General features: G+C 39.1%; 1 protein-coding gene across 1 annotated transcript in view; it reads right to left on the bottom strand.

Annotated features, from left to right (window-relative positions):
- The window catches only part of CTTNBP2 (cortactin binding protein 2), a 167,154-nt gene that overhangs the window by 87,422 nt on the left and 58,514 nt on the right, over positions 1–21,218 (bottom strand). The window contains exons 5-7 of the mRNA XM_081331681.1: positions 14,645–14,848; positions 12,296–12,395; positions 2,191–2,341 (exon numbers count right to left, since the gene is read on the bottom strand). Of these exons, the coding sequence (XP_081187807.1) occupies positions 2,191–2,341; positions 12,296–12,395; positions 14,645–14,848 (455 nt within the window). The remainder of the gene's footprint in view (positions 1–2,190; positions 2,342–12,295; positions 12,396–14,644; positions 14,849–21,218) is intronic.

Raw genomic sequence — 21,218 nt, 5'->3', positions numbered from 1 at the left:
CTTGACTTTTGTCTTGTTTTTTACATGCTGAAAGAAGCTTTTTTTTGTTAATTTTGACTTTTGTTGCAAGCCTTAGTTCATTTTGAGTCTTAGTTTTTCTCACTTCATCTTTGCAGGCTTGGGCTATTTGCTGATATTCTACCTTAGTTATGTGCCCCTCTTTCCACTTTTTATATTTGTCCTTTTTGTCTTTCAATTTATCAGAGTTCGTTATGCAGCCATGCTTGTTTCTTTTGAGAGCTGTTATTTTTCTTGTTCACTGGTACTGTGCTAGCCTGGGCTTTTATAATCTCATTTGTCAAAGTTTCCCAAGCTTCTTGGGTTGTTTTCCCCTTGAGGATTCTCATTCATGGAATCCTTCCCAAGCTCTCTCTAAGTTTATTGAAATTAGCTCTCTTAAAGTCCAAGACTCTAATTGACTTTGTTCTGTTGCTTGTGCTTGCATAATGTTGAATCCCAGAATTGCATGATCACTCCCCAAAGGTTCCAGTAACTTCAACACCTTCTAATTTCATCTCTGTTATTGAGAATTAAATCCAATATGGCTGATCCCCTAGTTCCCTTCTCTACTTTTTTTAAAACAAAGTTGTGTGCTAGGTTATTAGCAGTCACTCTTAGCCCATCATATCTTGTAGGGTTCCTGTGGGGAAGAATAGCACTATATAGACATGTCTTGAATTCCTGAACAAAAGGGAGGCTATGTGGAGCAGTGGGCTAATGCCTCCTTAAGTAACACCAGCTGCCTGCAATTAGTGCAGGTTCGCATCCCACCAGGCTCAAGGTTGACTCAGCCTTCCATCCTTCCAAGGTAGGTAAAATGAGGACCCAGATTGTTGGGGGCAATTAAACTGACTTTGTAATAATGCTGCTTGGGGGGGGGGGTGAAAGCCCTAATAAGCAGGCATATACATAGAATCCCCTTCATGGATTACTGCCTTGTCGTGGCGAAGGGGCTTGCGTAATTCAATGAAGCTATGAGCAATGCCATGCAGGGCCACCTAAGACAGAAAGGTCATAGCAGAGAGTTCTGACAAAACGTGATCCACTGGAGAAGGAAATGGCAACCCACTCCAGTATCTTTGCCATGAAAACCCTATGGACAGTACCAAAAGGCAAAACGATATGACGCTGGAAGATGAGCCCCTCAGGTCGGAAGGCGTCCAATATGCTACTGGGGAAGAGCAGAGGGCTAGTACTAGTAGCGCCAGAAAGAATGAAGCGACTGGGCCAAAGCCGAAAGGACGCTCAGCTGTGGATATGTCTGGTGGTGAAAGGAAAGTCCGATGCTGTAAAGATTCTTTCTCCATAGGAACCTGGAATGTAAGATCCATGAATCAAGGAAAGCTGGACGTGGTCAAACAAGAGATGACAAGACTAAACATCGACATCTTAGGTATCAGCGAACTAAAATGGACAGGAATGGGTGAATTTAATTCAGATGACCATCAGGTATACTACTGCGGGCAAGAATCCCTCAGAAGAAATGGAGTAGCCTTCATAGTCAATAAAAAAGTAGGAAAAGCAATACTGGGACACAACCCTCAAAATGACAGAATGAATGCGTATAGTCAAGGCTATGGTCTTCCCAGTTGCAATGTATGGCAGTGAAAGCTGGACCATAAGAAAGGCTGAGCGCCAAAGAATTGAAGCCTTTGAACTATGGTGCTGGAGAAGACTCCTGCGAGTCCCTTGGACTGCAAGGCGATCAAACCGGTCGGTCCTAGAGGAGATCAACCCTGACTGCTCTTTAGAAGGCCAGATCCTGAAGCTAAAACTCAAATACTTTGGCCCTCTAATGAGAAGGAAGGACTCACTGGAGAAGAGCCTAATGCTGGGAAAGATTGAGGGCAATAGAAGAAGGGGACGACAGAGAATGAGGTGGTTGGATGGAGTCACTGAAGCAGTAGGCGTGAGCTTAAATGGACTCCAGAAGATGGTAGAGGACAGGAAGGCCTGGAGGAACATTGTCCATAGGGTCGCGATGGGTTGGACACGACTTCGCAACTAACAACAACAACAACAACAAATACATAGAATGAAGGCTACTGCTAAGCTTGTAAGCCGCCCTGAGTCTTCGGAGAAGGGCGGGATATAAATGGAATTTAAAAAAAATATATGTCTAAAAAACAAACCCACAAAAATAAGATACATCTCAGCAGAAATATTGACTGAGAAAGAATTCAGACTTACAGAGGTATTTGCACTTCTATCTGCTCCAGCTTCCAGTAAAAGTTTGACACATTCAATATTTCCATTTCTACAGGCCAAATATAAAGGAGTCTCTCCTTTTTCAGCAGCATGATTAACATTGGCATGATACATGATTAATAATTCTGCAGATCTAAGGAAAGAAAAAATGACAAAAGAGGATTAGGAAAAATAAAAGATCTGCAAAAACACCTGACCTTTACAATGTCATTCATCTACAATCTTTTTAAGCATGCACACATTTAAACTGGGTCAATCAGTTATATAAACTGGCTAGGTAAATTTAATACATAAATAAATCAGAGCATGGAACAATTCAGTCCCAAACAAACAGTGCTCCTATAAGATATAAGAAGCAAGCATAAATAAAGAACTCCAAACAAACAAACAAAAAACTACACAGGAACAAATATTTAAAAATGCACTGTTTGCAAGAATATATAAGGGAGACTATAATATTAAAAGGAGATACAGAATTTTAAATATCCATATTCAATTTTTCTGTCTACAAAAACATTTGCATAGAGAGATGTAATTTAATATAAATGGGATAGCTGAGAGTAAAACAGTCCTTAATTCAAGACTCTTTGTTGCTCATTGTTGTTAATTACCACTAATTGTGTACTTTTTCCAATTTTCTTAAAAACATTCAACTATACTTCCTCAAGAAGAACAGCAGACTTTGACAAAATGCGGCTTCAAAGAAATACCATTTATCAATTATTTTTCTACAGAATCCTAGATGACTGACCAAAATAGATTTGAAGGAAATATTATGCCATACAGTTCCAAGCCTACTCACTGTGTTTAAATCACAGGTTATCTTCCCATTTTTTTAAAACTTTTGAGACAGCCTGTTATATTTACTATGAACTTTGCATATTCCTTTGATTTTAAATGATATCTACTTACTCTGTGCTTTACATATTGCTAATATTATTGGCTATTTAAGATGTCATAAGCTAAAGAAGACTGAGAACACCTCATGAGCTTAAGAAGGAAGGAATTTTTGACCAATTGTTCTGCAAAATATAATCAGCAAAAATAGGTTTCCTGTAAATACATAATATAGGAATATTGGGAAAAGCCTAGCTCCCTAATCCAGTCTTGAGAAGTCTTAGGGCTAGTCCACATGACCAGCCTTCACCTGTGGAAGAATGGGCCACTGCCTTAAGGGCAGGGTTTATACAGCATCATTATTGCTCTGCACCCAGCCCACTGGGAAAACAATACCTGTAGTCTTTTTCTGTTATGTATCATAAATAACATTTTCTGACATGAATTGTTCAAGCAGTGCTATCTGGTTCATCTCTGAATTATATTTCATTGCAGACAAGCTTCCTCATTCCAACTGGTTACTGTGCATTATGGAAGGAAGCAGGACTCCATTAAGGGCAACAATGGAGTCCCTCGACCCTGCAATTGCTTAACTGACAAACATTGTGTCAGAACCTGGTTGTTGGGAGGGGGTGATTTCTTTCTTCTTGTGGGTTCTGCCATAATCCTGGGGGGAGGAGGGGCTATGGGTGCTCAATGTATCCTCTCTGCTTTCCTCTGTCTGCTTGCTCTTTGATCTGTTTCCCTTGATGCCTGCCTGGGGTTCCTCCAGCCATCTGCGAAGACCTAACAGCCTTGGGAATAGCGCCTTATCAACCCTGTTCCCACAGTGGATTCACACCCTGGGGATTGGGCCATTTGAACTAGCCAGATAGACTATTGGGGTGGGGTTTGCCATTTACTCTTTTAACTTATTGATTCGCACGGAAAACACTCAGATGCTGTCTTCTATTCCTGCTGTCAACTTCTCCTAATAAAAGTTCATTTTGAAATGAAGCTGTTCCAGGAGTTCTGCTTTCTTGGGAAGAGGGATTGAGGCAGGTCCTTACACGTTGAAAATAAACCTCTCCAACTGTTATTTAAGATTTGAATTTCAAAAAATAAAGCTGGATTAAAAAAGAGTTTTCTGGAAGATAGCGACTCTACTATTTGCATGTCTTTCTCAGACAGTGGTCAGCATGACAGCATCAAATACGAAAGTGCAGAATGGAAAAGTTGTGCCTATAAGTATCTTGTGGTTAAAGAAAGCATGATAAAGCACATTACAGACAAAAAGCAAATCCTTCTGGCAGAGTTAAAATTCACTTTACGTCCACATATGGCAATTCTACAGTAGTTAATTCTGATGCCTAAGCCAAATCCCTTTCCAGAATCTTTTCAATATGAGTTCTAAATACTTCAGCCTTACTACTTGGTCTCTCAGTCGGAACTGATTACACCTGAGTTATTGGATAAGGATTCACAGAAAAATGTTAACTAACTGCACTGTCTTCAGATTATGCACTATAAGAACTATTAAATACATTTCAAATGTTTTGAATCCATTTCTGCTTTGTATTTATAATTTTTGCACCATTCAAAGATTCTTTTTAGTTACATGGATCCACTGGGGTCCTTAACCTTTTTCTCCCATGGATCTCTTTGAAAATCTGGTCAAATCTATAAAACCATTATCAGAAAAAGTATATTTAAATACATAAAGTAATAAAAAGTAAGTTATATTTTTTTCCCATCATAGTTCAGGGATCCTCTGAAATCTATCCATGGACACTCAGGAGTCCATGAACCAGAGGTTAAAAACCCTTACACACACCCTAACACACACCCAGCACAGCAGCTCCCATCTTTGATTCAATTATAAGGAAGTGTTTATACCATGAACTAAAAAGCAACATAAGTGTGAGTGTGTAGAAAAGGGATCAGCAGAGCAAGAACTAGCCCAACCAATTTGAAATAAGTTTAAGATGAGATAATATTCATGCATGAAACAGAGAAAAAAGTGTCTATTACAGCAGAGGCCCCCAACCTTTTGGGTGCCAGGGACTGGTTCCCTGGAGAGTTTTTTCCATGGACTGGATGGTGTGTAGTTTTGTATGCTGCCTGCAACATGCGGATGGGGCTTTGCTTGTTTGTGCGGACCAGTTGCTGGCATGCTGCAGCCCGGTACTGGTCCATAGACTGGGGGTTGGGGACCCCTGTATTACAGGAAGACTTAATCAAAGGATCTAAAGATATATAAGAATTTTTCAGAATGAAGGAGGACCTTTCAAAATATCAGAGAATTGAGATAAGAGGAAAAGCAATGAAAGTAACATAGTCCTCAACTTATGACCACAATTTGGGCCAGAATTTTTGCTTTTAAGCAAGGCAGTTGTTAAGTGAGTCATGCCCAATTTTATGACCGTTTTGCCATGGTTAAGTGAATCACTGCAGTTGTTAATGCATGCAATCATTAAGTGAATCTAGCTTCGCCATTGACTTTGTTTGCTGGACACCATACAGTCATACATCTAAACTGACAATCTCTGGAATATAAACAGGGTTGTCACAGGTCAGGGATCAGTTGAGAAGACAACTCTGCAGAAAAACCTGCACCACCCTTCTCTGAATTATGCACAATTCCAATATTTACAGCCTCTCAATGATTTGTGATTACAAAGCATTATTACTGTCCCTAGAATAGAAAATGGTGCATTGAACACATATACTACAATTACAGATATAAGTAAAAAGCAGGCATAAAAGACAATAGCTTACATAGCAAATAATATAATAGAAATAATATTGGTGATCAACTAGGTTAGCACCAATCTGGAGCCATAGGTGAGATGACTAGAACAAATAGAAGGACAGAATTGTGGTTTCAATGAAGCAGCAACAGTGGTGGGATTTAGCCGATTTGCACAAGTTCGGCAGAACCGGTAGCTAATTTTTGTAGCCGAGGCCCAGAATGGACTTCCGGAAGCGGCATCCACACAAAGAACCAGTTGTTCACATATATGAATCCCACCACTGAGTGGCAATATTAACTATTGCAGAGAGATGTTGAGGAAAAAAATAACAACATCAATTTCAGTCAGAATTCACACATGATGAAATTGAATTATCAGTAAAAAGTAGATCTTTGCAAAACTGTGATTAATAAAATTGATAGATACTGGAATATTGAAAATGAGCAGATACCAGAACTTTTTCTCAATAATGCTTTATTTTAAAAGTGATAAGAGAAATCCACTGAGCAAGAAGTATGATGCTTTCTGATGAGAAAGGCAGGTCTAAAGTCACTTGTTGCTGCTATAACATTTTTGTACACTGCTCTGCATTGCTTTAACACCACTGTTTCTTTAAGCTTAGAATAATTTGGACAGAATGGGAGCAAGTAAGCATTTCTATTGTTACAATAAGTACACTGAAATATGCAAAAAAATGGGCTGCAACTTATCTACAGATGCAGTTGACAAAACATACACTAACTACCTTTGAGTGCTGTAATTCTAGTTTAGTAGGAAAAACTTCTAAAACATCTATTACAATCATTGCAATGTGATGTAATAAATTGTTCTGCTATTTATGTCAGAGATACAGATTGGCTAAACAATGCATAAATGGTCTTTCATTTTATTCCTAGACACATACACAGGTTTTGTGTCCCTCAATATTTAAGGCAAGCTCAAAACTTAAGAGAGAACTTTTATAAAATGTTTTATAGGTGGCATTTAGATCCTAAAAAGCTTGCAAGTATGTATCCGAGCTACCAACCTAAATGTTGGAGATGTGGTGGCGAAGACGCAACGTATTTTCATATATGGTGGACCTGTAAAAAGGTTAAAGCTTTTTGGATTAAAATTTGGTGGAATATGCAGAAGATATTTAAGCAAAGGATAAAGTTTTGTCTGCAATTGTTCTTATTGGGCATAATTACAGATACTACTGTTGTGGACACTAAGTTGATGTTGAACTTAATTACAGCAGCAAGACTCTTAGTAGGTCAATATTGGAAGAAGGAGGAACTGCCGACTATAGAAGAATGGACTCTAAAAGTTTCTGACCTGGCGGAAATGGCAAAGATTTCGGCTTATTTGAAAGATCATTCGCAACAACGTTATATTATGGAGTGGAAAAAGTGGATTGATTATATCCAGAACAAATATGGGACCAAAAAGTTTCACTTAGCATTTGAATAGTTTTTTTTTCTTTTTTTATGTGATATTAGTATTGCTTGTAGTCATTTCATATGAGCTCGAGTGCGATAGACTTAATAGTTTATTGTTGTTAATTTATGGTTGTTTATGATTGATTTTTGCTTTTATACCTTGTATTTAGCTCTGGGAAGTCGGGGAGGGGGGAGGGGGGAAGGGGGGGAGGGTTAGGGAGGGTTATGAAGGGTTGGGCGGAGGGAGGGGGGAGGGATTGTTAAAGATAAAATGTATTGTAAAACTTTTCAATAAAAAATATATTTAAGGCTACAATTCCAATAATTCTTGGAAATCTTTTAATTATGCTGGATGAAGCTTATGGGTATTCTAGTTTAAATATTTGGAAGGTATCTGCCTTAACAGAAGTAACATGATTGTTCTTAGTGTTAATTGCATTTTAAAGTTTAATTGTATTTAAAGAGGGGAAAAAACCCAACTCCCCCCACTTATCCACCCAGTCCTCAGTATTCATTTTTAAGAGCAGAAGCAAAGTGCCCACTGATAGAAAGTTTTAATGAGTGAGAGTTCCTGCTTTGGCAAATGTGGCATTGTGAAGTTTCCATTCTGTTTTGTTGTAAACAGGAACCCTTCCCTTAACTCAGACATGTCAAACACAAGGCCTGGGGGCCAGATTTGGCCCGTGAAGTGGTTTCATGCGGCCCGCGAAGCCATCCTGGAAACAGTGAGGGAACGGCCCCCACTGCCTTGGCCCTGGCCCAGAGACCCTCCTTCTGCCAGAGACCCTCAGATCTGTCCCACTCCTGCCCAGGCCCCCATAGGCACCCTTGATGCGAACGATGTAGAGCTGGCCATGCCCACCCAGTAAGCCATACGCACTTTAGCCACACCCACCCAGTAGTCCACACCCACCCAGGCCACACCCACCCGGCCCCCTGAGGGCAATCGCAATGCTGATGCGGCCCTCAATGAAATTGAGTTTGACACCCCTGCCTTAACTGATCTCCTTCCTGGGGGAAAATTCTGGATATTACAATTCAAAATATCTGAAAAAATTTGATGCAAAGGAAAGTAGTTAGTGTGGTTGGATTGTGACTTCCTTTTCTTTTCTTACTGCCATCTAGAAACCCAAATATCTTGCTCACTTGACTGCCACAATACACTCTGCCTGGGCTACCCATGAGAAGTGTTCAGAACCTTAACTGCTGGACAGGCTGCTGACTGCTACGCAACACTGAGAATGTATGGCACTTGGGCTGAAAACCTTGCACTGTTGCCAATCAAGCAGAATTTAGGTGTCGGTGTAGTGTGGCAGATTGCTTGTGGCCTGAATAACCTCTCACCTATCTCAAAATAAATATGCCTTGATGAAGCAGAAAAGAAAACCTTTTAAAGAGGCCCTCACTTTTTAATGTCTCTGGGACTCTCAGTAGAGCTCCTTCACTTCTTTTACTTTCAGTTTATGCCAGGTTCTCTCTCACGAGCTACACTCAGCCCCTTGCTCTTTCTCCTTTTATAAAGGGAATATTTTCCTGTAATAAATGGCTTTTATTAACAGCATTTTAGTTATTAGATTACAATTGTTTATCAATTATTGTTGGTTGCACCCAATATTTACACTGGATTTGGAATTTTTATCCACCTGTCAAGTCCTTCAGAATGGCCTGATGGTGTTATTTGATGGTGTTAAAGATATTGGCGGAGGATGTAAGTTGTTCCTAATAAATTTGCCTTTTGCAATTAACCAATGGTGATTTTGTCAATCCTGATAGTGTTCAAGGAGTGCTTCAGTTTTAGGGGCGATTGTACCCAAGGCACCTGTTATTATTGATAGTGTCCTTGCTTTCTTTTTCCACTGTCCATCTACTTCTACTTGCAGATTTGTATTTGTATTTTGTTATGTTCTTCAGTTCTTTCTCTTTCTCTTTCTGCTGTTTCCAGGTATGCCACATCCAGTACTCAGATGTTTTTGTCTTTCTTATCAACAACTATTAAATCTGGGACATTGTCTGGCAGATGTTTGCTTGTCTGTTTGACTTCTAAAGTCCCAGAGTACCTTGGCTTCTTCATTTTCTTCATTTTTTTCTATTTTGTGGTGACACCAGTTCTTGCTTGCAGGCAAGTGGTATTTCTTGTCATTATAAGTATATTTATAAAAACATTGAATACTCTGTTCATGAATCACATGAATCTCCACCATTTGTGGGAATAATGGCTGAGAACATAACTACACCTGAAAGATCCACTGAATGAATTATCTGAATATCTGAAATGCCTGCAGATTAACTAAACAAGATAAAGAGGGACTGTAACATGGAATTGTCCAAATTTATCAATCTCAGAATTCATACCACTAGGTTAAACCAGGAGCCAACAGAATAACTTTTATTAACCTATATGAAAAATGAATTCTCCCCAGGTTGAACTTTTTGCCTGCACGTTCAAGTGAAGAATATCAAAGGTTTGGTGATTCCAAGTGGGAGATTTGGATGATTCTAACAAAAAGACTAATTTTTGGTTCCTATTATATAATCCTTTTAGTGGATTGTCCTATTCCTTTTCACTACCACATTCCCATATAGTTTTTGATAGCTATTTGGGCAAATTATAAGGAAGAAAAAAAAATGCTTTGGGGATGGGGTGGTTGTAGGATTAAATCACTAATCCTCCTAGGAAATTTAAGCTCTTAACAGTTCTACTGTAACAATACATTTGTAGAGGGTGTTATTGCCACTTAGGTGGCTTATGGACCTAATCCTTTTATTCTTATCATTAGAGAATGGCTCTTCTTTATCTATGATGTTGGAGTCCAAGTGAAAGTAATTCATAGTTATATGAACATGAGATAGACGAGCAGGACAATAACTTGAAGAGATAGCTTTGGAAGCCAGGGGCATAGTAAGCTCTTTCTTTGGCTGATGTACTTATTGTTGACTTTCTTTTTTGTGAATTTGTTCTTATTTAAAAAGCAAGGCCCCATTTAAGAGGGCTTCTGAATCAGATTGAGGCCTATAGAGAAATTTGGAAATGTCTTCTACTTTTTAGATTTCTGTGAACAGACTACAACCTAGTCAGCACGCTGAATCATTTAGAAGAGATCTATCCCAAAGGTTTGCTTTAAAAGAATGTTCACTTGCATTTTGCTTCTATGTTTCCCTCGGGATAACTGAGGCATAGCCTGATGATAGTCCTTTCTCTAATGTATTATTCCTGATTAGGAAATGAGTTGATTAAATCCTTCCAGAGTTGTGTTGCATAATTCATTTCAGAGGCACTGAGAGGTATAGATTGAAGGCATGTCAAACTCATGATGTCATGTGATATCACGTGACGTATCATGACTTTTTCCCCATTGCCGGCAATGGGGTGGGCGTAGTTTCAGTGTGACGCATCCGGCCCATGGGCTGGCAGTTTGACATGCCTGTACTATTGGAATTCCCATCCCCTTCCCTGATTTTCATACTATTGGAATCTATGATTGTCATGGGCTGAAATCCTGCCCATGATATGGGTCAAGAGAGAGAGTTGGGAGTGCCCATAGATAGCTGGAAAGGGCAAACATGGATGCTCATGGGAGCTCACAGTTTTGCAATGCTGCCTTTTCTTTTGCTTATGGACTTGCTAATTTGTTGAAGCCATTCTACAGTGATAGACCAACCAGAATCACTACCAAAGTTTGTGCCATTTAAATATTCTGCTCAGGTTGGAAGAAAGCAGGAAGCAAACAAGCAAGAAACCTTTTCATTAGTCAACAAGTGATTTAATTAATACTGCAGACATTTTAGAGAAGAGATTCTCTTCTCCACCCTGTCTAGTTAGCTCCAAGACAGAATCAGTCTACAGATGGATAGCTCCTTCTCTACATAGCAGACAAAATAAGAAGCTGTCCTTGCCCAGAAGAATTATGCATTTTACTGCAGATACTTCATCTTTATCTCCTATACATGTATGTTAGCAAGCATACCAATAACAATTCTAGCATGGGGATATCAAATATCCCTCTTTATTAAGTTCTTTAAAAGGTTAAAGATTTCTTCAGTCCATCACTCTTTCAAACAATTTAAACCTTTATGCAATTTTTCTCAGGTGTTGCAGAAAATGAAATATCCCACCCTGTTCTATTCTCTCTGCAGTTAAGTGGAGTTGATAGGAGGTTTTGTCTTCTAAGCAGATTACTTTTGAAAATTGAAAGGAAATATCTTTAGGTATGCAATTTCTTCACTGTCTGCCAGTAACTGCTAAGCTTGTAAGCCGCCCTGAGTCTTTGGAGAAGGGCGGGATATAAATGGAATTAAAATAAAAAAAATAAAAAAATAAAACTGCCAATGTTTTTCATTTCATCTTAATTTGTGCCTGCAAAGAAATGTCTGATAAGGCTCTTAAGAAAAATCAAACTATAAATCAATATAAAACTTCACTTTAGAGATGCTCTTGAAGAAAACAAGGCACAGCAGCCCAATTTTCCCTTTTCTACACACATATGAAAGTAAAAATGTGAACTATGTGGTGGAGAGGGGTCTACAATCTCAAATAAGTCTCTGCACTTATACCGGTATATGAAAACTAGTGATGTGTAGTATCTGGATACAGCATGGGCCTCCTTTTTCTATTTTTGACTGCTCCTTAAAGAACTCCTGACCTCTCTTTGGCTTACAGGGAACCTATGTGGGTATGGCAGTGGTCAGGAAAATATAGATTTGAATTATCAAGGCATTAAGAGAAGAGTAATATGGTTGTAGCCTTTGCTACCTGCTTATCCCAAGCACAGTTTCTTTTTTTCTGATTCCATGGAGTCATGGCATACATCTAGGAAAAGGTACAACTTCTTTAAGGTAGACAGGTAGAGAGAGCGCTATCCATTTCTGATAAAAAAAATCAATTTTAAGTAGGAGTTCCCTGCTTAAAAATCCTAAATCAGCTCATTAAAAAAATCCTAATTCAGCTCAATAATGCATACTGCAGGGAAGAATTATAGGAGAGACAAGCATTTCTTTGCATTAATTCACTCACGAAATTTATATATTCCAAAACTGAAACTTAAAGAACACGTCATTTTGCTTGACAGGAAAGAAAAACATAATTGGCAAATTACTTACTTGCAATGTCCCTGAGCGACTGCTGAACACAAGGGAGTAAAGCCGTTTTTATCAATAAGGTCAACTTGTGCTTCTGAAGTCAGCAGCAATCTTACACAATCTATGAGTTGAAATATAAGGAGGGGGAAAATGGGAAGAGGAATAAATTACAATTAAGTTTAATGACAGTTCCAAAAGTCTTTGCTTATCAATGGAATTCTTCAAAAGTTTTGAGACGTTTAATAGACTAACTTTTAGGTCAGTGGGATATGTCCCACTCAGACTTCCATTTGGTACTGGGCAGCTACCCAATTCATGAAATAAATAAATATATATGTTGTATTTTTATAGCAGCCTTAATGAACTATATCCACTGCCAAAAGAATTTAGACATCAGAAAAATGGATTGGAGATTTCCTGCCAATTACATTTTCTGCCACAAGTTGTAATAGAACATCTTAGCTTAGGACATTAGACAAACACATAAAGAAAACGTACACAGATGATTGCTAGTTATAATGGCTGTCTTAGAGCACCAAGATACAGAGATCTATCAATCAAAATAGAGCTGGAAGGAACCTTGGAGGTCTTCTAGTCTAACCCCTGCTCAAGCAGGAGACCCTATACCACGGGTCGGCAACCCGCGGCTCTGGAGCCGCATGCGGCTCTTTGAGCCGTCTCCTGTGGCTCCCAGCCGCCCGGTGCGCGCACACCTCTTCGAACGGGCAGTGGTGCGCACGCACCTCTCCAAATGGAGAGTGGCACCGCCCGTTCCGAGAGGTGCGCACGCACCTTTCCGAAGGGTGGAGGTGCGCGCGCACCTCTCCAAGCCGCCGCCGTCCCGTCCGGAGACCTGCCGCGTTCGTCAAACATTGACGAACACGGCAGTTGTGCAAACGGGATGGCGGTGGTTTGGAGAGTGCGCGCGCACTCGTCAAACCACCGCCATCCCGTCCGGAGACCTGCCGCGTTCATCAAAAATTGACGAACACGGCAGCTGTGCAAACGAGATGGCAGTGGTTTGGAGAGTGCGCACGCACTCGCCAAACCGCCGCCATCCCGTCCGGAGACCTGCTGCGTTCGTCAAACATTGACGAACGCGGCAGCTGTGCAAACGGGATGGCAGTGGTTTGGAGAGTGCGCGCGCATCAAACATTGACGAACACGGCAGCTGTGCAAACGGGATGGCGGCAGTTTGGAGAGTGCGCGCGCACGTCTCCCAAGCCGCCGCCGTCCGGAGACCTGCCGACGTTTGGGGAGGTTTGGGGAGGTGCGCGTGCACCTACGGTCGTTCGGAGAGGTGCGCGCGCACCTCTCGGAATGGGTAGCGGTGCCGCTTCTTGGGAAAGCTTTGCAGACGGGCCGCGGCAGCTTTTGCAAGAAGCGGCGCCGCTACCCATTCCGAGAGCTTTGCAGACGGGCCGTCGCCGTTGTGCAACCGTGAACCGGTTCCATCACACATAAAAAAAAGGCAACCGCGCGCGTCCACGCATGCGCAAGAAAAACCCATTTTGCGCATGCACAAAATGTTTTTTGGTGCATACGCGTGCATGGATGCACGCACGCGGCTCCCACTTTTTTAATGTGTGATGGAACCGGTTCCCAGTGGCTCTTTTGCTTTTTCAGGTTGCCGACCCCTGCCCTATACCATTTCAGATAGGTGGCTGTCCCGTCTTTTTTAAAAAACCTCCAATGATGAAGCATCTACAACTTGTGAAAGCAAGTTCTTGCTGACTACTGTGTTTTGGTTTGCTTAAGATTTTCCCAGAGATTTGGCCTCTGTGGAAAACAAGATACTGGATTAGATAGATTGTTGATCTGTTCCCAACAAATCTCCATGTTCAGTATGGGGGTTATTTCCCTCTTAGCCATTGTGGGCCTACTGAACCACAAATTACTTTCTAAGTCTCCTTTATTCAGTGTTGATGAAGAGTTCTCAGCAGTCTGAATCAGTCTACAGATATTTTGAAACAAATTTCTATATGCAAAATCCTATGCCAAGTGCAAAAATTTTTGGTGTTACAAAATTCTGATGCTAAATAGCAGGAGCTGTTCTTGGTGCTAGAAGAGGAACTATGCAGCCTATATAATGGTTGTACAAGATTTTATCATGCCTTTTTAGCAGGACTACAGAATAATACTTATGGAGATTTAACACATTTTTTTTAAAAAAATACACAGTAAAATTACATAGCTGATAATCAGTGATTTCTCACAAATTTCAGCAATGTAATTTTGATGGGAGCATATGTTGCTTCTAGACTATAGGTTACCTACTCCTAATATTTGGAACTGCAATATTAATTACAGTATTAATTTGAAAACATTTAGATCATGGCCCAATATAATAAAATCTGAAAAATTCCACACCTGTATGTCCATTCCTAGCAGCAGAATACAAGGCAGAACAGCCATCTTCACAGGAATCATTAATGTTCAGACCTTCTTCATTAAGCAGCATTGACAATAAAGTGACATTTCCCTGGGCAGCAGCTTGGTGAAGAAGGGTGGACCTGCCACCCAGGGGAACAGGACCACCACTCATTAATAAAGGGGTTAGGGAGGAAGACCAGCCTGTGAGTTAAAAGCAACATCCGTTAGAGAACACACAAGAAGTTAATGTTGTTCACTTTGTAAGTTATTATACAATGCTCAACAAAATGTGTGTGTGTGTATACACACACACACACACACACACACACACACACATCTTTAAAGCTAGCTAAATTTAGTAGGAAAACTTTGAGATATTTCATACAGGATTATGCCCCTTCTTAAAAACTCTGAAATGCCATGTCTTACAAATAACAATTAAAGAATAAAAAAGATATTTTAATTGAAAGTGCATTTCAGAAGAAACAGTTGAAAGCCCTGTAACTGATGTATACTTGTTTTTCTGGTGGCCTAATCACTTTGTAATGTCATTTTTAATGGCACTGCTACATTTTTGTGGTGTTTTTAAAAAGAAGGCTACAGTGCACAATTAGTAAATGTCATAAAACAAAGGTCCACATCATCCTTTAAGAAAGGCAACTGACAGACCAGAACTTTAGAAAATCATAAAGGTTATCTTGGTTAGACATTCCAGGTATCAGAGGTTAGCAGCTTTAGAGGACAGCTTATTAAGTACATGAAGTTTGTTATATATGGTGCGGAAAACTTTGTGAACTCTTCCTTCATCAAAAGGCTGCAAAAGGAAATAGAGAAGAAGATTGAAAATAAAGAAGTTTGGAACTGTGAACTGCTCACTAAAAATGAGTAAGCATAAAGGAATGTTTCTTTTTCTTTGAAGAATATTCATTATATATAAACTATTACTATTGTATTCCCAAGAGGTCATTAATTTCTTTAAGTATAATATCATGTATGGCCACCTTCCACAACTGGATGCCTTCCAAGTACGTTGAACTTCAATCATCATAATTCTTTGCAAACATCTGGAAGGTACCATGATGGGAAAATAAGATTTAGAATGTTTGCATTGCAATTTGGCAATTATGCTATCAAATATCAGTGTAGAAAATACTTTACAGTATAATCATATCCATATTACAATTCATTATTAATCAATTTCAAAGTAGTGCTTTTTCAATGTATTTATACTTAGGCTTGCATTCCATGATGAAATATTAGTAAATTTCATTAAAGGTGGCGTGTTTACAATGGCAATAATCAGATTTGGCTAAAACAGAGAAAAAAAATTGGACTTGCAAGTAATTTCAAATATATAGATCCAAAACCACATAAAGAAATTAGTTATGGTAGTATTACAGCCTAATCAGCCTCTAGATCAGGGGTGGGGAACTATAGCCCTTTTATGACTGGTGGACTTCAACTCCCAGAATTCTTGAGCCAGCCATAATTCTGGGAGTTTAAGCCCACAAGTCATAAAGGAGCTATAATTCCTGATATCTGCTCCAAATAATGGAGTTATAGTAGGTCTCCTTGGTCTTGGATAATATTTAGTGGGCCAAAAACTTAAATAGACAGCAAGGCACATTGATGGGTGAAAAAAAAAGGTGAACAAAGAGGAAAGTAGGAAAGAAAAGGCAGGAAATGAGCAAGAAGGCCATGAACACCCTGAGGTTTATCTTGGAATCAGGTTTTTGCTACAGTGACAGCAATAGTTTCTTATTTTCTCCACAGATATTACTTTTGTCCCTAATTAATCTATGCCAGTGATGGCGAACCTTTTAGAGACCGAGTGCCGAAAAAACACCCTGCCCCCCCGCCCTGCCCACCTGCAGGGCCAACCACCACCTCCAAGGCCCACTGCAGATCGCCCAATTGGCCCGGCAGCGCCATGGCAGCCACGCCCTCCACTCACCCACCCCTGCAGCATCATCTGCGTGCAATGGGGCACGAGGGCGGAGTCTTGTCCCCACTGCCATGTCCTTGGCTGTGCTGCTCCGTATGGGCTGCACTTGAGTGTGACACTCTGGGGGGGGCTGCTGGTGAGGAGGAGACCATAGGGGAGGCAGGGCTGGGGCAATGGCATGCGTGCCCACAAAGAGGGCTCTGAGTGCCGCCTCCGGCACACATGCCATAGTTCACCATCACTGATCTATGCCATCCTGGAGCTCGTTCTAGAAGAGAAAGCTGTTCTATAAAAAATGAAAGAAAATAATTCTATTCCTAAGCCAAGATTCCAACAGAGAACTCGTTAGGCTAGTGATTTTACTGTTGTTTTTAATATATGTATTTATTGTTTTAGCTTGGGCATTGTGTTTAATTCTCTTTTAACTTTTGTATTTTTGTATTTTTATATGTTTGCCCTGTTCACCGCCCTGAGTCCTTCGGGAGAAGGGCGGTATATAAATAAAATTATTATTATTATTATTATTATTATTATTATTATTATTATTATTATTATTATTATTATTATTATTATTATTATTATTATTGATGGTGGGGGAGAAGGAGACCAACTTATATTTCTTGGTAGCACAGGATACTTCGCTTCTTGGATGCAACATCCACAGCAAGCCGCAAATCACTCTTTTACCCAAGGGCTAGTTTTTCTGAACATAAATATGTTGTGTTCTAAAGCACTGAGTTCCTGCAGGGCAGGCCATCACAGAAAGTTTGGTGTTTCATCGAGGAAAGGAAACAATACAGAATCATATCATGTGAATTTCACAGGATTTGTGTTACCTACAAAGCAACAAGCAACTGTTGAAAGCTTCTGTCACATATCTTTTTAAAAATAAAATCAAAATCATTAACCACAATTGAAAACAATAAGAAGCAGAATATAGGCAAAACAGGTGAAAAACCTTTGTAGTTTAAACTAGACTATTTCCCTTGATAGATCACTAATTAGAACTTTGATGAATATGTCTCAATTTTTCACTGTTCAGTTTGACTGATTGAGGCCACTTTTGTGGAGAGAATCAACTATTCTCTTGATGTTAAATATCAAATTAGAATTCATGCTTCACTCTTTAAAATACAAATAATCGAAACAATTATACAATAATTGTAACTTTTATCCTCTTCATCAAATTATGTTGGCACAATAGAATCACTAGGCTTAGTATTCTCCGCTCAAAGCAACCCAGTTTGGTTCTGAAAATATGGAGGTGGACCCTGAGTTGTCAAATAATGTCATTTTTTTCTTAAAATGGAATAAACAAGGATGATGAATTCTAGGTAATGTGATTATTGTGGAAGCAATCTATTCTTGCTATGATGGTATTCTTAGCAATAAGTCAAAGCAGGTATGATAGAAGACCAGCCCACTTCACAGTCTGTCACAGATTTAAAGACTTTTTTTTAATGGACTGAATTTAATGATGAATTTATTCTTAATTCCCTACAGTTTTGAATGATGCTTTTTGTTTAAGTATCGAAAAGAGGAGAAAAAGGAAATAAATTTTCAGCATCAATGTCTTATTTAGCACTATTGTGAACTGCAGCAATCAAATGACAGCATGGGTTTATAATGTAGGTAATCCTACAACCATTTGCCTAAAGATAATTCAAAGTTACAATAAAAAGTGACTTACACTTATGACTACTGCACCACTCCCATAATCACCTAAGCACAATTTGAGTGCTTGCTGGCTCACATTTATGACAGACTGCATCCTGCAGTCACAAAACTGCAATTTGCAGTCTTTTTTCCTGATTTCCGGGGGGGGGGGGGGAAATGACAAACAACACGCATTGGGGAAACTGGATTCACTTAATGACCACTATAAAAATTGTCATAAAATTGGGTCTGACTGACTGGGTTTACGACCACAACAACTTAGGACAAAAATTCCAGGCCCAATTATCATATGTTGAGAACTATCTATAGTGACCACATAGAAAACAATGTTGAGAGTAAACCTCTGGAAAAGACTTCTATTTCAGGAACACAGTTATTCATTAAAGATCAACTAAGTACCTATGAGCTATGTGGTTATTAATTATACTGCATTAGCAATGCTTGAGAGGGACGCGGTGGCTCAGTGGGTTAGGACGCTGAGCTTGTCAATCAGAAGGTCGTCAGTTTGGCAGGTCGAATCCCGAGTGCCGTGTAACAGAGTGAGCGCCTGTTACTCGTCCCAGCTTCTGCCAACCTAGCAGTTCGAAAGCACGTAAAAATGCAAGTAGAAAAATAGGGATCACTACCGTGGGAAGGTAACAGCGTTCCATGTGCCTTTGGAGTCTAGTCATGCTGGCCACATGACCACGGAGACGTCCTCCGACAAGTGCTGGCTCTTCGGCTTTGAAACGGAGATGAGCACCGGCCCCTAGAGTCGGAAACGACTAGCACGCACGTGCGAGGGAACCTATACCTTTACCTTAGCAATGCTTACATTTCATCTTTATAAGCTCATTTGCAATTAACAGGACTCTAATATTGAAGACAGTATCTATGAAAAATCTCTGATACTTCACAGGCGGACTGCTGCACACAAAATATGGCACAAATATATATTTTATAGGGGAACCTGAATTCAATCTAGAGACACATGAATGAAGCAGCCCCTTGAGGGACCTTAGAAAGTCTTCTAAAACAACACTAAACGGTTAAAAATTAAGCAGTAATAGTTGCATTGCATTAATTAAGCATAATGTTCAATCCCTGCTAAAGTGAAAGATCTAATAAACAAGCAGGAGCTTTGAATACACTGAGGTAGTTGTGTAATAAAATTAGGAAACATGAATAAGCTTTGTGGTTTTATATGCAAAAGTTAGTAAACATAAAGCATCTGGAAAGGAGAATTTGGCATGCAGTGATGAAGAATGAAAGGAACAAGGCAGAAAAAACAGCTTCTGGCATCAGCTTCAGTTTATGGAGATGGTTAATAAAGAATTCATTACCAACCGTACATTAGAAGCAAACCATATGGAATCATGTAGGTTGATTGAAATGATTTTTTTAAAGAAAGAAAATATAAGCTGAGGGTATGGGAAATTCAACTGATTAGAGCATTATAAAATTTCTCTTCCTTGATTATAAACCTAATAGATATTTATTGGCTTTAAGATAGTTGATGCTAATCTTCAAAACACTTTCCATAAAGAGTTATAGGCAATAAATTCTCTTCTCTCCCCACTTTTTCTCTTAGATAACTAATAGTTTTGATATATTCTAGAGGACAAAGCAATTCATTTATTTTAGATCAGTGAAGCAAAGCCTTCAATAGCTTTCTATCTATTTTGGGGAGTGCAGTAGAATGTAACTGGACACACTCAACATAAGGAGCAAATGTGGTCCTATGCCAGCTTCACTTATTTTAAGTGGTGTCACTGAGAATACTCAATGCACACAAATATAGAGTACCCTTCATATTCTCCTGAAATTGGGCAAAACCCCAGTTCATGTGACATCGCAAGTGAGGGAAAGAATCAGAATGCCTTAAACTACGTGGAATTGCAATCATCACATGAAAAGTAAATACAGTATTATGGCAAGTATGCAATATGGGTATTTCTTACCCCCAGGGTTAATATGTGAACCATTTGGTTATTAATTTTAGAAGTTACACTGTCCTGCTTTTATCAAAACCAGGTTTTATCAAAACAAAACAGACCCATAACTATATTTAAGTCTGCTTTTACCACTGAAAGTTGAAAAACAATTTTTCAAAAACATGTTTGACATTAAATTACCATATTCATAAATTATTGCAAAACATTAAATCTAAGCATAACCACAATAAGTTCAACTATGTAATTAATCTAATAGATCCTTTCATAATGATTAATCTACCTTCAGTTGAAGAACATTTAATGAAGTGCTAAGACTTTGCACTGAGTTTAGAACAAAAAGCATTTTAAAGCATTTTAGACTGAAAAAATAATTATGCTTAATTGAAGTCAATTGTTATTTTTAATAAGTTTTAAACTAACCACTAAAAATGTTCAGAAGTGTAAGCATTTTGTGAATAAAATGGCAAAGACTAGTTAGGGCTATAATCTACAGCCATTTTCAGTTGCACTATAGCAGGACTGTATACAGTGATTCATAAAAATAATGCAATTTCCTTTTTAGTTTAAAGCATATTAATAGAAAGTAGAGGAAACACAGTATAAAACCAACAAAGTGCTTTCATTAAAAAAATCCACACCTTATCCCACTCAGGGAATATGCTCTTCCCTTCCTTTGCTGTTTTTAAGAGTTACTGAAGATTTATTACAGACAGCAGAGAACAGTTGACCTTTTCTTGTTGGCCAGTTTGGTTTGTGCTGTTATTGTTATGAAATTGTCATTTTTAAACACTATAACTGACTAGGAAAAGTACTTCTTCCCCAAAAGGGCAAGATATAAATGTTTCAATCATTCTGTTTCTTGACAGCTTTCTTTTATCAGATAGAGCACTTAACAAAGATGAAGCGAAGACTGGTGAGCAGCAAAAGCAATAAAGTATTTTCTGATCTTTCTCTTCCTTTGGCCTATTTTTTTTCCCCACTAAGAGTTCTTTTGAAAATGTATTCTCAGTTCTCT

Source organism: Vipera berus (genome assembly GCF_964194415.1).
Source record: "Vipera berus genome assembly, chromosome: 6".
Taxonomy (NCBI): Eukaryota; Metazoa; Chordata; class Lepidosauria; order Squamata; family Viperidae; genus Vipera; species Vipera berus.
This window is presented reverse-complemented; position numbering and strand designations above follow the sequence as displayed.